This window comes from Cynocephalus volans, chromosome X (assembly GCF_027409185.1).
Source record: "Cynocephalus volans isolate mCynVol1 chromosome X, mCynVol1.pri, whole genome shotgun sequence".
Classification (NCBI taxonomy): domain Eukaryota; kingdom Metazoa; phylum Chordata; class Mammalia; order Dermoptera; family Cynocephalidae; genus Cynocephalus; species Cynocephalus volans.
The window spans coordinates 20,844,580-20,857,176 of NC_084478.1; the positions used below are offsets into that span (position 1 = coordinate 20,844,580).

Genomic DNA, 12,597 nt, shown 5'->3' on the forward strand with positions numbered 1-12,597 from the left:
TACGCTCAGACAGAAAGAAGTTTAAGGAAGATCCTGAAAAAAAAAAAAAAAAAAAACTGGTTTCTGAAATTGATACTAAATTAATAGATTTTAATAAAATGAGAAGGAATTTAATTCTTTTTATAATGAATTCTTCCATCATAGTGAAAAGAGTGATTTTTTTCACATTCTTTTATACACTCGTTCTTAATATTCACTGAATACCTATTGTCTTCTAGGCAACGCGACACAGGGGAGAATAAGACTGTCCAGGATCCATCTTTGCCTCTGGTGGGGTGGGGGCAGAATAAGACAATAAAAGTAAGCAAATGATGTGGTGACTTCAGATTGAGAAAGTTCTATTGATAAGCTAAAATAAGGCAACGTCAGAGAAGAGAAGGGGTTGCTGTCTCAGATTGTAGGCCGAGAGGTATTTTTCAGGGACTGATTTTGGAGACAAAATGTGAAAGATGATGAGGGAGATATGTGAAAATACAGTTGCACGGAATTCTGGCCAGTGGAAGCAGCAAGAACAGAGGCCGTAGATAGGAAAGAGATATGCAAGAAAGCCAGTGAGCAAGATGAGCAGTAGGCTGAGGGGAAAGGGGTTGGAGATGAGTGTGAGGAGGTGAGACCTGCTAATTCTAGACTGTGGATTTGTAGAAAGTGTGAAAGCTCTCCCTGCTGCAGGGAAAGACCTGCAGGACATCAGAAGGGGAGTTGTGTCTTGAATCAACTCCCTGAGTTTCATTATTAACTTATTTGGTAGCTACTGTCCCCAGCAGACACCAGAGGTCCACACATGAGTCTCCTGGGGGTGGAGGGTTGGTGCATGGGCAGGGGAGCCTCAGTGTCAGGGGTCAAATTGCTGCAGGGCTTCAATGACACAACCACAATGTAAAACTTTAAGAGTTTTTAGTACTTATCGAACCTGGTGGATACAAGGCATGCCTGGAGGAGGCCACATATACCGGGAGGTCAGGGAGGGAGTCCACGTGGGCTGAGTGGGGACCCTTCGGCCAACACTTTTATAGCCAAACAGGTTTTCTGCAGGGAGTTCTAATTATTGGGTTTAAAGCAAGCAGGCATTAGTTCTAGGAGCTCATGCTGTGACTGAGGGGTCATCACTTTAAGTTTCCAGGCAGATGTCTGAATGGTCCCTTTAAAGGAAGCAGTGGGAAAGCAGGTAGCCCAGCCTGCTAGGTAGAGGACATGCCCCTAAGTCTTTACCTCTGGCCACCAGCTGAAGCCATCCAGGCAGGGCATAGAACTGGAAACTGTGTCAAGGGTGACTGAACTTTTCTTCTGGTATAAAAAGGTAAACGTATATTCAAAAATGGATGCCAAAGCAATATAAAACTATAAGCACTCACTAGACATTACTAAAACAAATTCATTTTTTAATTATTTTCCTGGAGAAAGACCTGAAAATAAATGACATTTACTGTTTTATTATAAATATGCAGAGATCCTGGTTAATAGAAATCTTGGACAGCAAATGTTCAAATAAGCTGGTTTTACTATATCAGACATGAAATGAGAACTGTAATATTTGAGTTTTTTAAGCTGCTTTTTACATGTTGGAAACTTAGTAAATGATAAGAACTGAACATTATTACTAGCAGTATTTCTCGACTAGAAGTAATTTTGCTTTCCCCCGCCCCCCCAAGAGAGATGTTTGGCAGTGTCTGGAGATTCTTCTGGTTGTCAAAACTGGGGGGTTGGGTGCTAATGGCATCTTGTGGACAAAGAAGAACTACCCTACTCCACCTACTCTCAATAATCAACCAACCAGCCAATGTAGGCATTTTCCAGGCCTGAGATCTTTAACAAAATTCACTTCATAGGGTCCTGTTTCATGGGAAACATAACATGTAAGAATCATCTAAGATATAGGAATACAGTTATTGTATTTATGAAGTTATGCAGTACACATTCAGTACTAAAAACCATGATACTCTATGCATCGCCTGTAAATCTGATAAGCCTCTTAAATTATACTTTTAAGTAACTAGAAACCAAAATTTGATATTTTTTGAGTGATTTTAGTGTATAATTTAAAAATACATTCCTACACCACCATACCAGCACTCCTGCCCAAGAAAATGATAGCAGATCCCCTGGCAGTAACAAAACACAGAAGGTTATTTCTCGGGAAGAATGAACCAGATCTTCACACACGTAGCAATGCACCCAAAATCCATATTAGCCAAGATGTTTAGGATTTTTCCTTATTTATCATCAAAACATTTTTTTCTGTGTCTGACTCAGTCCAATTCTCTCACAAAATATCAAATATATTATATTCAAGGCACTCTTTTAAATGATAATGGAAGTAAATGTTAAGTTGAAATCAACTGCTTCGTATAAAATTAAAATTTATATTTTATTGCATAATAGGTTTTGTGTTCTTCTGAAGAAATGGAGATTATTTCTATCTGTAAGTAAAAGTTGAGCAGTTTTTAACTCCAAATTAGGCTCCTTGCTGTTATTTATACGAAATGGTTATAGGACAATTAGTAAGAAGACAGCTAATGTTATTCCCAGTGTTCCAGGAGGGAAAAGGAAGTAGCCTGGTCTATCCAGACGAAGAAGAAGTGAAGATCTATGAATAATGTAATTTAAAACAAAATTCAAAATGAGTGTAGAAGTAAGTATTTGAACAGTAGAAAGAGGAGAGGATGGCACTGAAAGTGAGATTCTAAAATTTACATGAGGCCAAGACAACATTTTTCTCCTTTTCAGTCCCCTCCTAAGTTTCTGAGGTGTGAGCAGAAGATTATGGAGCTTCCACAGAAGCCAAGCACACAACTGAGAATGTGCTAGTGCTGACACAAACTACCTGTAGATCCGAGAAAATACTTAAGACTGAGTCTCACTTCTGATAGTATGGGAGATGAGGGCCAGTACTGCTGCAGTGCACACACAACAGGATGACGCTTTCAGCTGAGAATAAAAGGTTTTAAGTGTTCACACACTCTAATACTCTATATATACAGGGATCATACATCGCTCTTGGCCCAGAAAACTTCTGGGTTATACTTGTTGTCCAAGTTTGTGGAAGATTGCATCAATGTACCCAATTCTTCACCCTTCCCTCTCCCCATGTCCTTTGCTACATAACTTTGCTATGTTCCCGCACTCTAGGGGCAGCATACTTTTTTATCCCTTGATTCTGGTCTTGGCCATGAATTTTCTTTGGACAAGATATGACTCAAACAGAAGCTTGAAAGAGACTGAACATTTCAATACTAGAATTAAGGTTCTTTCAGTACTTGAGAGTGGATGGAAAAGCCGCAACCTCCATCTGAAATCTCGAAGTTAGGGAAGAAATATTTGACAGAACATGGAGGAAAACATCCACCTGATTCAATTCACTAGCTTTTCTTGCAACTAAAAGCTGAAAACAGGAGAATATTAGTCACCTGGTCACTATCAGTAAGAAGTAAACTATCCAAAAGGGTGGAATTGGGGCAGCAGAGAAAATGCCAAGTGTACCTTGTAAATTAAAAATATCTCCGGCCGAGCCCGTGGCACACTCGGGAGAGTGCGGCGCTGGGAGCGCGGCGACGCTCCCGCGGCGGGTTCGGATCCTATATAGGAATGGCCGGTGCACTCACTGGCTGAGTGCCGGTCACCAAAACGACAAAAAAAAAAAAAAAAAAATCTCCTGATACAACCATCAAAGTATTCCAAAATAGGACTGGACATAAAAGTTCAAATTCCCTGTTTTGTCCCCAGTGCCTGATATAGGGCCTGTACATAGGGGCAGCTCAATGACTATGTGAGAAATAAATAAATGGATTATTTGAAATAATCCTAGAAAAAAAGGTTTGTTTGTTTGTTTGTTTTTTAATTTATTTATATATTTATACATACATACATACATACATACATACATACATACATACATACATACCATAAATAATTGTTGATAAAATATAATGAACCATGCCTACAGCAAGTGCTAGAAACACAGAACTGAACAAACTAAAACAATAATAAAATAAAATCACGGCCCTTATACAGCTGATAGTCTGGTTTAAAAAACAGAATAAGAGAAATACAAAGTAATCAGATGATACTAAGTGATATGTAGGAAAAAAATATAAATATATATATATATAAAAGGGATGGGCAGGTTGGGTCGCGAGGACATTACAATTTTCAAGAGGTGGTTAGGGAAGGTCTCACTGAGCGGGAAGACATTTGAATAAATTTTTGAAGGAGGTGAGGGTGTGCCACGTAGATACAATTCTGAGAAGTAGAGTGTTCTGGATGGAAAGAAAGGCAGGTGCAAAGGCCCTGAAGCAAGAGTGTGCCTGATGTACTTCAGACACAGCAAGGTGGCTAGTGTGGCTGGCGTAGAATATGGGAAAGGGTGAAGAGCTTGCATAGTTCAAGGGGGCCAGATCTTGTTAGGCTGTATATACCGTAGGTAGAACTTTGGCTTTCATTCTAAGTAGGGTAGAAACACATTTGAGCAAAGAAGTGGGAGGGTATGACTTGTGTTTTAAAAGTCCCAGCTCTCGTTATTGTGCTGAGAATGTACTAGTAGGGCAAAAAGGTAGAAGCCAGGGGAAGAGAATATTAGAAATTTCCAAATGAAAGATGATGGTGCTTTGACACTGGTGGTAGTGGTGAGAAGCAGTAGGATATTGAATACCTTTTGATAGTCAGACAGACAGCATATACGAAAAAACTAAACGTAAAGAGTCAGAAAGAGAAAAGTCAAGAATGACCCCATATTGTTTACAAGAACAAAAGGAAGGATGGAGTTGACTCTGCTTGCCTTGTGTTTCAACTATGAAATGCTCTTTCTTCCTACAAAAAGAATACTAAATATTCTATCTGTATATATTTGCTTGGGTTACCTATATCTAAACTTCAGAAATATGTGACACATTTCTTTAATGTCTTCTAAAACAACTCAGGAAGTATAAAAATTAAGCTCTTAGTTGTCATAAGATGTGGATGAATTGCAAAATCCTTGTGTGAAAGTATTTATTTTCAGAGCAGAGTCATCAAGAACTATACCTTTTACTCCACTAAGTTCTGGGGGAAGAAGTGTGAGGAAAGCAGACGTCCAACATGGAAGAAGCCTCCTGAGTCTTAAGATTGATACCACCCATTTGGATTTTGAACTGCTCTTAAGTTTTTCCTTCACAAAACAAAATGGAGAAATAGCAAATAACAGTGATCATTGGGATAAAAATCGCATTGTTGTAAACATCTGCTGTAACCATTTATTCATAGTCTGAGAAAGAGCATTACATATTGGGAACAGCAAAGTGGGGAGTCGGAACTACTCTATAAAAGGCCTGGTTTCAAATACTGGCGTCGTCACTAACTGTGAGGGTTTAAACCAAATATTTGACTGAGTTTGCAGTTTCAAGTTTTTTTCTCTCCAGTAGGACAGTAATAACATCTTCCTCATGCCATTAGTGAATGAAGGTTAAGTGAAAAAGCAAATAAAGCATACAAAATTATGAAAACACACAGATTTGTGCTGAATGCCTCTTGAAGAATAGAACCTGAGGGCACATTCAGAGAACTGACAGTTTTAGAATTGATTCTAATACATACTTTAATATAAGCACAATAGAGGAAAAAATTGGGCCTTTAGCATCCATGTCATTATTATTACGGTGTATTGGCACATCCTATCATTTAGTAATTCTTATGTTTAAATATTATTCATGATTTGTAAATGTTACTAAACCAGCAGTATCCTGGCATTGATTTGAATTTTATCATGAAATGACTGTCCAACAAAAAACAAAATAAAATAAACAAACAAATAAACAAGGGGGCTGGCTCGTTAGCTCACTCAGTAGAGTGTGGTGCTAATAACACTGGGGTAAATAATTCAGATCCCATACAAGCCAGCCACCAGAAAAAGAAAAGAAAAAAAATGATTGTAATTCACATTCAATTCTCTGTGTACCCCATCTATACTGTCCCAGGGAACATGCCAGAATCTTCTGGAGGCAACACTACAACAGAGGTGTGTGGAAGTTTTTCTGTTTTACTTGAGAATTGTCATACATCTCCAATGCTATGTAAAATGAAGTGATTGTTACAAATAGGACAATTCAAGCTCAAATGAGCTTCGTTTGGCCCCGTTTTCAGATTTTCCCTTGCAATAACAGGGTTAAGGTTTTGGAGAATTATTTTTTAAAAGAACACTGCAGAAGTTGCTGCTACATCAAAAATCAACTTGGTTACTGTTAAAATTATATTTAACAGAGTTGCCACATCCAAGCTTCTATTTTTAAGCTGGCCATACACAGATGTGTATCTAAAGGAGGAAGTGCGTTATTTTCATCTTGTCTTGATAATTTTATTACAAATTATACAGATGGAAGGAATGTGAAATAATGTGTGATGAAAGCCAAGAAAAGAAGTGGATATCACAGTTCAATGGCTGAGAAAACCAATTTTGGAATCAGAAAGGTGTGTTCAAATCTGAGTTCCTCAATTTATTAGCTGTGTGACGTTTGGCAGTTTACTTAAGTTCCCTAAGTCTGTTTCCTGATTCTAAAAGGATTCTTAATACTCCTGTATCACTGAATTATTACGAAAATTAAGTAAGAAATTATGTATAACATTCTTTTCACAGTGTCTTGAACATAGTAAGCACTTAAATATTATACTTGGTCAATTATGTTATTACCTTCTTCATAATAATAATAAGCACTAATTATTATTATTTGTTTGTTGTGCTCGTTATGATTATCATCACTAAGAAAAGAAGTAAAATAATTTATCTGTAATTGTCAATATCCACTCTTGGCTAATTTCAACTCACAGTTTCCCTTTGGCTCAGTCCTTCCCTAAGAATAAGGAACGAACTTATGGATTGGAAAATGTAAGAAAATGTGTGCTGGAAGACAGAGCTTTAGGCCTAAGTGAACAGAGGAAAGGGGCTGCCCAATTCCCTTTTGGAACAATATCCTCTCTCTAAGATGGATTAAGAGAGGGATCCAGGCTTAGGCCAAGTCTTATGGAGGAGACCCAAGCCTATTCCTCTGATTCTTGCTAATGGTCTGTAGGTCACTTGCTCCTGCTTCTTATTTGGTCCAGCCTTTTCTTGTTGTAGAACGTCAGATGTGGACTTGGTCAGGACATAGGGATTAAGCTTCCCTTTTGTCAAAGTTCCTAAGTCTCCATCCCCACACACAAGATGAGTAAAAATGTTTCCGAGGGACAACAATCCTTTATGCAAGAACATCCTCTAACTTCTAAGCTTCCATGCGTGCATTTAGCAGCAGCTCCCTGTGGCAAGTATAGTTACTGTCACATAAGCACATTCTTGGGGCAGAATCCTGTGGGGATCACAAGATTCCTTCGGGATCGAGGCTATTTCAGACAGCCGAGAGCAGGCCCAGAGACTCCCTTTTTAGGAGATCGTAGGTAAGGAGGGCAGAAGGCAGGGATGGAGGTTGGGGAGATTGAAGTGGGGACAGTGGAAGACAGCAGGGCCGCCGGGAACCCTGCTGACCTGTGGCCTCCCAGGAGCCGCTGCTGCCCCTGTCACCACTGCCAACCCGAACTGCCACCTCAGCCACCGTAGCTGTCCTAGTCGCCGCAGCTACCATTGCCAGGATACGCAAAGCGGTGGCCGGAGCCAACCCCGGATCTGGTGCGGTGAGGCCGGAGGTGGACATGGCGAGCAGACGGCGCCACGTCAGAGTCTGTGTTCGGGATGAAGACCAGCGCTGGGACCAAGTAGGTCCCGGGGACGTGTCCTGGGCTTGCACTGAGCTGGTCCAGCTGCCTAATTGTGAACTCGATGGGCTTGAACAAATCGCTGCTTTGGTTACCTCGGTTCTCCCCTCGCCTACCGGCAAGGAAAGGCTGGCTCTGGTCCTGGAAAGTGAGGATTATATTCAAAAACTCCTGCAGCTGTTCCGCACTTGTGAAAATCTAGACAACACCGAAGGCTTACACCGTTTCCATGCAATTATTAAAGGCCTGTTCTCCTTCGAAAGCAAACCTCTGTTTAAGATCATGCTTTCTGATGAGTGTATCATGGATGTGATGGGATGCCTTGAATACGATCCTGCTTTGGCTCAGCCAAGACGGCATAGGGAATTCTTGAGCCAAACTGCCAAGTTCCAGGAATTTATACCAATAACAGACTCTGAACTTAGGCAAAAAATACGTCAGATGTACAGAGTGCAGTACATATATGACGTTCTGGTGCCTCAGCCACCCACATCTGCAGATAATCTTTCTACTCTTAAACATTTTATTTTCCTCAAGAAGGTTGAGATAGCCAGCATGCTGCAGCAAGATCGCAAGTGTTTGTCTGAAGTTTTGGCACAGTTAACGGATAAGACTCTAGATGATGACAAATGGCGTGAATTGGTGCTTTTTTTCAAGGACTTCTGTGCATTTTCTAAGACATTACGGCCTCAAAGCAAGTATAAGTTATTCCAAAAGTTGACACAGTTGGAAATTCTTCCTGCTCTTAAAATCATAATGAGTGCTGATGATGTGCTAATAAGATCGGCTGCTACAGATATATTTACTTATCTAGTTGAGTACAGTCCATCCAAGATCCGAAAACTTGTAATGGAGGAAGCAGAGAAGACTGAAGGTGATGATCTTTTCATTAATGTAGTGATTAAACAAATGACCTGTGATACTGATCCTGAGCTGGGAGGTGCTCTGCACGTGATGGAACATCTGCGCACTTTGCTTGATCTGGACAACATGCTGTCAGCATCCAATAAAAACGTAAGATGCGATTTTCTAAATTTCTTCTATAAACATTGTCTGCATAACGTGATAGCACCACTTTTGGCCACCACTTCAGAAGACAAACGTGAAGGAGGTAATATATCCACCGAAAGCAAAAATTGCCCCAATAATTATCAAACAGCAAAGCTGCTTGCTATAATTTTAGACCTACTCACATTTTGCTTACAACAACACACACATTACATACAAAGCTCTATTTTGAGCAATGATTTGCTAAGAAGGGTCTTGATTTTGATGAATTCAAAGCACACTTTCCTGGTCTTGTGTGCTGTTCGCTTTATGAGAAGGATGATTGGCCTTAAAGATGAACTTTATAATAGTTACATCATCAGGGGAAATCTGTTTGACCCAGTTGTAAATGCTTTTCTGCATAATGGAACCAGGTACAATATGTTGAATTCAGCTATTATTGAGCTGTTTGAATACATAAGAGTGGAAAATATCCCATCTCTTGTTGCACATATAGTCGAAAGGTTTTATAGTGCACTTGAATCGATTGAATATGTCCAGACATTCAAAGGATTGAAGATTAAATATGACGATCAGAAAGACAGAGAAAGTCGAATACAGAATTATTTGCGTTCCATACCATATGGTAACATACCTCAAGGAGGTGCCAAAGTCTCGGAGGTAAAGGGAGAAATGTGTTTTAAAGAAGATATGGGAGTAGCAGTCATGCCATCATTGGAAAATAACTTTCCAGATTCTTATGATCAATTCATGGAGATGAAAAGAACAAAAGAAGATTGGAACGAGGTAGGCCTTCCCAAAAGAACATCACCTGGTGACTTAAAATTGTTTTCATCTCCTTCTGCTGTTGGTAATAGAACAAGGAGCCCAAACGGTAGCAGCGTAGTTCGCTTAGTGGATTATCCAGATGATGAAGATGAAGAAGAAGATAAAAAAGAAGAAACATCCCCAAGGGAAAGACCTTATCTCAGCAAATAAAATCTTTATGGAAGACCCTCAACATGTGCTTCAACTAAAATTGTATAAATTTCAATGAGCTGAGAAAAATCTGATTCCAAAAGCTTTCTTGTGTCAGATATACAATAGCATATATGATGAGCTTAAGAGGGTTCAATTCTGTAAAAAACAAGACTTTCAATAACCTTAAAAAAAACAAATGTAACCAGACTTGCTTGATAACTTGTTAGCAAGAAAGTCTTAGTTTGGGGGGAAGACACAGGCTGATAAAGTAATATTAATGTAGTTTTGTTTCAGAGGTTTATATTAGACAGTTCTTGCAAAGTCTACTTGCACAATGGTTCTAGCCATGGTGTTCTTCCCTTCAGTTGCCTTTTTGAAATAAACGTTTATATTTATATGGAAAAACAAGGCCAAATAAAATAAAAAATAAAGTTATGCTGTCCAGATCTTTCTGCAAACATTTAACAAAAATTCAGCCTGATGGGTAGAGGGAAGGAACTTCCAGAGTATATTTCCATGAATAAAAAAAGCAAGCTGGATTCAAAATGTGTAGTTGTTGGTCCAATTCTTTTCTTAGACAAGAGATGGCAAGGAACAGTTTGGTAGTATTCCCACATGGTTTTCTCTAGAACCTTGGGAGTAAGTAGAACTGAGTACTTTTAACTGCCTAGATTGTGAAAGATATTTTTAAGTCATTTCCTGATTCATTAATGAAATTTATCGTTCTTTCTAGACCAGAGGTAAGAGTTAAAGTGTAATTTATAAAGACTAACATACAAAAAAAAAAAAAAAAACACTGCTGAATGAAAAGGCATTTCATATGTAGAAACCATTTTGGGCCAAGAAAAAGTTACCTAAGTGTCAAAGTCAGCATACTCCACATGAAGTTTTTTTCTGTAAATAAATAAATGTATACTATAAAAAATACTTTATAAAAGAGTGTATGCAGATGAATCTCTAAAAATTAGTTGTAGCAAAGTGTTAACAGGATTCATTTCTAGAGGAACAAGTTAACTTATTCTATTTTTCCTGGAATTTCTTAAACTGAAAAGCACTTTCTCGTGTTTTGAAGATTTCAGAGTTAGTGTTAATTAGTGCTATGTAGATAGAAAGTACAGTTTTCCATAAAACAGATATTTATTTCGTATATTAAAAATACCACTGTACTTTTTTGTACCATTTGGTGATATTCGTGCTGAACTATAAAATTTAGGAGTTAAAATGTGACCTGTAATTCCAAAAAATAAAAGAGACCATATTAAATTTACTATTGTGCCAACAGGAGACACAGCTTATGCAAAACTAAGAGCCTAGTTGAGAAGCTACAAAGAGACTATATTCCTAAGAACAACAAGCAATAATTTCATCCGATATAGCATATACTAGAGTGTGGACATGACCTCAGGAGATATAAATACACATTGCAGAGGACACAACACAGTAGGGAAACAGCATTTTTACACTTCTTAAGCCATGCTAGTTAAATCAAATGTTGTAACGGGATTATTCACATTGTGATTATATGTCAAAAAAGATAGCTTGTTAGAAAGGAATTTCATGATTTCCTTCTGGCTAGACTGTCATGGGGGTGATTTTCTATAGTACACATGTACACAGAGTTGTGCTTTGAAAAAATATGTTTAAGTCTTTATTGTGGTGGGTGTAGCCGAAGGTCCCTAGCAGAGCAGCTATTCACGACTGGACAGAGAAGAACATCTCTCTTTTGACATTATTTCTGTTTATTCTCTTCCTATCAGCTAGTTTTAATCTGCCATGAAAAGAAAAAAAAAAGAGGACAATAGGATTAAAAGAAAAAAAGAATACTGGCATTTCTTGCTGTATTTTTCACAGTGAATTTGTAAGGAAAGATGAAAGAGGGTTTAGAAGAATGGGAAGCAAAAATAAATACATAAATAAATAAATAAAATGTACAAAAAGAAAAACAGGACAGGCGTTCTATTGAGCTGAGTAACTTCTGTGAGCCCTTTTCTAGTCTCACCTACCTAATGTTCGTGGAAGCAGTGTGACAAGAAAAATGGTGCAAAGGCAAATTCCCCATCAGATGGCAGAACCTACTATGCAGAGAACATCCAAGTGGGCAACGAAACACAGAAGAGCAATCCTTACTGTGTACACACTGAGTGAAACATTGATCAGAATGTCCCGTGTGTCTAGCTGTGGTGTGTGAGAAGAGAACCATGTCAAGAACGTGTAATTTCCTAGTTAAGTTTTTTAGAAGTAATTTCGAAAGGACCCTTAAGTAGGTCATTAATGATATGAAAAGAAGCAGTTTGACATGGGACTGTATGTACTATAAACTCCGGGCAGGCATTTTTGGAGAGGTGCCCTGGACTCATCAAGGTCTGGGTTTTATTTATTTATTTATTTATTTTTGTCATTTTTCCGTGACCGGCACTCAGCCAGTGAGTGCACCAGTCATTCTTATATAGGATCCGAACCCGCAGCGGGAGCGTTGCCGCGATCCCAGCGCAGCACTCTACCGAGTGCGCCACGGGCTCGGCCCAAGGTCTGGGCTTTAAACAAACAACTTCCGGTAGTTTGTCTGTCTTGGTGACTTTCTAAACCCACCAGAAAGGGAGGGTGACATAACAGATAAAGCAAAAGCTTCGTATTGAGACGGCCTTTGATGATAATGCAGGCTCGGACGCTTACCAATTCCATGACCTTAGTCCACTTGTTTTTTCTCTGGGCACAGTTTCTCTATCTTGTCTTAAAATTAGAAACTATGTATAAATCACCCAGAAGATAGTAAATACTCAAGAAATAGATTTTCAAACTCATTTTCAACAACGGCAGCTGTATAATCATTCTTAAGTAGATGCGGGGCAAAGCCAGCTATAAGCACTTACATCACAAATTATGCTTAAAAATTCATAATCTTATATTCTGGATCAGATT

At 38.7% G+C, this 12,597-nt stretch overlaps 2 protein-coding genes across 8 annotated transcripts in view; both read left to right on the forward strand.

Moving 5' to 3' along the window:
- Window positions 1-12,597, forward strand: part of LOC134366963 (uncharacterized) — a 311,090-nt gene that overhangs the window by 109,556 nt on the left and 188,937 nt on the right. The window lies entirely within an intron of this gene.
- Window positions 7,648-9,696, forward strand: LOC134367028 (serine/threonine-protein phosphatase 4 regulatory subunit 3B-like). The gene is made up of 2 exons (XM_063083673.1): window positions 7,648-8,854; window positions 9,014-9,696. The coding sequence occupies exons 1-2, from the start codon at window positions 7,648-7,650 to the stop codon at window positions 9,694-9,696; spliced, it is 1,890 nt and encodes a 629-aa protein (XP_062939743.1).